The 4,220-nt window shown below is 45.5% G+C and overlaps 1 protein-coding gene across 1 annotated transcript; it reads right to left on the bottom strand.

The window, feature by feature from the left end:
- Positions 1-1,257: 1,257 nt before the first annotated feature.
- LOC102914800 (C-X-C motif chemokine 3-like) lies at positions 1,258-3,247 on the bottom strand. Its single transcript, XM_006993517.4, has 4 exons — positions 3,026-3,247; positions 2,816-2,939; positions 2,614-2,697; positions 1,258-1,934 (listed from the first exon to the last, which is right to left on the bottom strand). Exons 1-4 carry the CDS (start codon positions 3,102-3,104, stop codon positions 1,919-1,921), a joined length of 303 nt encoding a protein of 100 aa, XP_006993579.2. The 5' UTR covers positions 3,105-3,247; the 3' UTR covers positions 1,258-1,918.
- Positions 3,248-4,220: the final 973 nt, after the last annotated feature.

Below are 4,220 nucleotides of genomic sequence, written 5' to 3'. Positions count from 1 at the left end.
ATAAGGTAGAGTGCTGAACCCAAATCTCGGACCCTTCTGTAAAGCAAAGTACTCGACTACTTACTTTTTCTGCTTCTGGTAAGACAATTGAGCTCAAAGGAAAAATTACCAAATTTGCCACCATTTCACTGTCAATTTCATTAAATTGTCAACAGTTGTTAGAAAAATTACTTTGCACTCCCGGCAGTAGTAGATACATAGATTTATCTGGCCATCCCCTGTGATCAGATTGCTGACTGCCCCGGTTGTCACTGGAGAGCCTTCATCCAGTGACTGATGGAGGTAGATTCAAAGACCCATGGCCAAACACTGGGCTGAGCATGGGAAGTTCTGCTGACAAGGATGTTGAAGACTTGAGGAGAGGGAAGAGGGGTTGTAGGAGCTAGGGGGGGGGGGTCAGAGACAGGAAAACCCATAGAAATGGCTAGCGTGGCTCATGGGAACTCACAGAGTATGAACCAACAACTAGGGAGCCTGCATGGGACTGACCTAGGCCCTCTGTATAAATGTGACAGTTGTGTAGCTTGGTCTATTTGTGGCACTCCTGGCAATGGGAGCAGGGGCTGTCCCTAGTGCGTTGGCTAGCTTTTGAGAACCTGTTCCGCATGCTGGATTGTCTTGCCCAGCCTGAATACAGGGGGAAGTCTTATGGCAACTTGATATGCCATGCTTTGCTGATGCCCATGAGAGGCCTGCCCCTTTCTGAACAGAGGAGGGGTGGATGAGGGGAGTGGAGGGGAGTAGGAAAATAGTGGGAGGCTGACATCGGGATGTAAAATGAATAAATTAAATTTTAAAAAGAAAGTTAAAAAATAGAAAAATTACTTAGTAAAAGCAATGGAATTAGGTCGTTTAGTTGGCTACAAGAATGTACATAAAGAGACAAACTTGGGTGGCAAAATAGCAAGGAACTTCTTTTTTTCTCTAAAAAAAAAGATGTATTTCGTTTGTATGGCTGTTTAACCTGCATGTATGCCTGTGTGCCATGTGAGTGCCTGGTGCCCTTGGTGGCCAGAAGAGGGTATCAGATGCCTTGGAATTAGAATTGGGAAGGTGGGGAGTCTCCAGGTGTCAGTACTGGAAAAATACATTCTCAGGTGGGGAATGAGTGCCACCAGCAAGTGAACAGAGCCATGAGTTACAGTGATTTATTGTTGTAGCCAACTGAATGCCTGAGAAGCAGGAAGAAAACTTGAGAAACAATGATGTTTCTGGGTTAACCTCTAGCAATAGCCTTCCAAGGAAATAAAACAAGGATTATTTTTTAAATATTTTATTTTCAAATTCTTTGTAAAAATACCAATAAATATTTAAACCTCTGAGTTCTAAGTCATAGAAGCATTAAATAGTCATTGAGACTTAAAAAATCACTTAAAATATCTAAGGAATATATAGAACATGACAATTCTTGGAGCTTCAACACAAAGTTGATCATTCATCGTGACACTGTAAAGCCATTTCAATAAATAACAACTAATAGTCTTTTATCGGTACAAAAGTAGATGTGCACATATATTCTCCCTACATTAAATGATCTCCTTTGCCTGTTGACTGCTCCAGCTATCATCACAATGGTCAGCATGGGATGGTTGCCTCACAAATATGAATATAATTCCCTGGGAGAATCTGAAAACCTTTAACCTTCAAGTTAAGAATGAGGATTGATGAAACCTACGTTTGATATTAAATAAACAGTAAACATGATGGCATCTTGCAAGTTCAATTATACCCTTAGTTATTTTACATATAAAATATCAACAACATACACTTTGGGGAAAATAAATAAATATGGACTCTCGGGAGTTGTTCAAAGCAAGCAGAAGTCTCATCCCGACAGTCTTTGGAAGGATCAATTTTTTCCTCTTTGCTTTAGAAGGCAGGTCCTTCATCAGGATCAGGGGCTTCCTCCTTTCCTGGCTCAGCTGGACTTGACGCTGTCATGAGAAAATGGATATCTTTAGTAGGTGCACAGAATTCTTCTTTCTCCTGGGTTTTCTGAGTACAGCCTGAGCCCAGTGGCCTCTGCCTGTGGTGGCTGTGCTGTGGAGCAGACACCTCAGCCCTAGTAGATGCGCTCCTTCAGGATGGAGGTGAAGTGGGAATCTGGGGTCTCAAAAAGCTACAGTTGTTGTTTGTCTGTCATACCAGGTCTCAGTTAGCTCACAAACTACTATTATTTTTCATTTTTATTAAGTCTCAAGCTAAATTTTCCTGAAATAGATGGATAATAAGATTTGGTGGAAATATATATATATATTTCTGAGCCACTGCAAAATTCCTGCTTTTCCTCACTAAATATTAGAATCCTGTTTCCGAACACCACGGACCCGCTTTTCAGAATAAACTGGGTGTGCGAGCCTGGGGGAGATGAGAATTTTTAAAAAGCAGTACTATCTACTCTCATACAACAGGGATAGGCTGCAGGCGGGGATAAAGGATCCTGGAAAAATCTTTCTGGCACCACAAAAGACTAATTATCAGAAGGATTATTTTAATTGTAAAAATAATAAGCACGATTGTAGTTCTGTGACTTTCCCTGGTGTAGTTAATGTTCAGGAGTCAGACGTCAGGACTCCTCTGGGGCTCACAGAGTGCAAACAAAACATCACTCACGTCTTTAGTATCTTTTGGATGATCCTCTGAACCAAGGAGGCTTCAGGGTTGAGGCAAACTTCCTGACCATCCTTAAGAATGGCTCTGCAGAGAGAAAGGAGGACCCTTATAAGACCTGAGGTCTCACTGGGGTGAGCATGGGGGCAGCAGGAGGGTCTGGGCGACCTTGGCAGCGGCAGAGGTTGCCTGGGGAGACACTCACATGACTTCCGTCTGGGTGCAGTGGGGTCCTGGGGGCGTCACCTTCAAGCTCTGGATGTCCTGGAAATCGATCCTTTCTTGGGTCCTCAGGCACTGACAGCGCAGCTCACTGGCCACAACCGTCCCTATGGGAAAAGACACTGGGTCAGCGGGGCTGTGGGCGGCTGCGCCCACCTGAGGCTCCTCCAGGGATGGCAGCCGCGGGTCCCACCTGTAGCCTGGCGGCTGGTGGCCAGGAGCAGCAGCAGCATCAGAGCGGAGCAGAGGAGTGGACAGGTGGCTGGGGCCATGGCGCTGAGAAAGGAGTGTGGTTGGCGTCTGGAGCGCAGGAGTTGGCTGGAGACTCTGTGGTGCGAATGGGGCTCGAGGCCCCTGTGAGCCCCTTTTATTCATGGTGGCTGGAAAAGCCCGAACCCCGGGCTGGGGAAATTCCTGGAGCTTCAGGTCTGGGTGTCAGAAAAAAAGACAGAGCCACACCCCTATTCTCGAGGGATGAGTGTGTTGGGGACACGCGCGTGCTACTAGCCTCTCCCTTCAGCCCTGCTTGCCCACTGGGGAGCCTGGGATGTTCGAGTCCTGCCTCAAGCCCTCCCTAAACCCTGCAAACGACAGCGAGTGCTCCCGGAGATGGAGGGACCACCTGTGATGTGACCTTTGTGCACACGGACACCAAAGCATTGGAGCAAGAGAGAATTTAGAGCTGAGGTTGAAGGTAGAAATAAATCCGCCACTGGGTGGCGAGAGGCCAAAAGAGAAAAACAACTTTGTGAGGGTTTGGGGCTGAAGGATTTGCTGTTCAGGAAGAGCTGGGAGAACTGAGGTTTCCACCTGGTCGTCTTATGTATACATGCTTTCTGTCTCTGTCCTTAATTATTTTTTAATAAGGTGAGGTTCCAAAGGCAAAATATTAGTTGGACACCCAGTGATTTGTTTTATTTTGACATTTACACACACACACACACACACACACACACACACACACACTCATATTCCCTCATATTCACCACCCTCACTGCCCTCCTCTATTACTACCCCCACCCCCGCACCCAGCTGGTCCCTTATTTCCCCTCTTTATGTCTTATATGCATATATACAGAAATCTAGGTCCTCATATGGGAGAAAACACGCAATATTTGTCTTTCTGAAACTGGCTGCCTTCCCTTGGCGTGTTCTCCAGTTCCATCCACTTTCCAGTAAATGATCATTTCATTCTTTAGGTCAGACTAAAGCCCCACTATGTACACACACCACGTTTTCCTTATCTACTCATTTGTTGACAGGCACCTAGCTGTTGCTGTATCTTGCCTATTGTGAATTAACTGCAGCTTGCATGGAGACACAAGATCCTGTGGTATCTTGCCTTTCCATGTTTTTTTAATTTTGCATACTTCATATACAGCTGAAAT

This window comes from Peromyscus maniculatus, chromosome 10 (assembly GCF_049852395.1).
Source record: "Peromyscus maniculatus bairdii isolate BWxNUB_F1_BW_parent chromosome 10, HU_Pman_BW_mat_3.1, whole genome shotgun sequence".
In the NCBI taxonomy this organism is placed as follows: Eukaryota; Metazoa; Chordata; class Mammalia; order Rodentia; family Cricetidae; genus Peromyscus; species Peromyscus maniculatus.
Note: the sequence above shows the minus strand (reverse complement) of the source record. Positions and strands in the feature narration are given on the sequence as shown.

Coding starts and splice junctions, on each gene's coding strand:
- LOC102914800 (XM_006993517.4), bottom strand. CDS start 3,104: ATGGCCCCAGCCACCTGTCCACTCCTCTGCTCCGCTCTGATGCTGCTG. Junction 2,940..3,025: donor CACCAGCCGCCAGGCTACAG/GTGGGACCCGCG, acceptor CTTTTCCCATAG/GGACGGTTGTGGCCAGTGAG. Junction 2,698..2,815: donor TGCACCCAGACGGAAGTCAT/GTGAGTGTCTCC, acceptor TTCTCTCTGCAG/AGCCATTCTTAAGGATGGTC.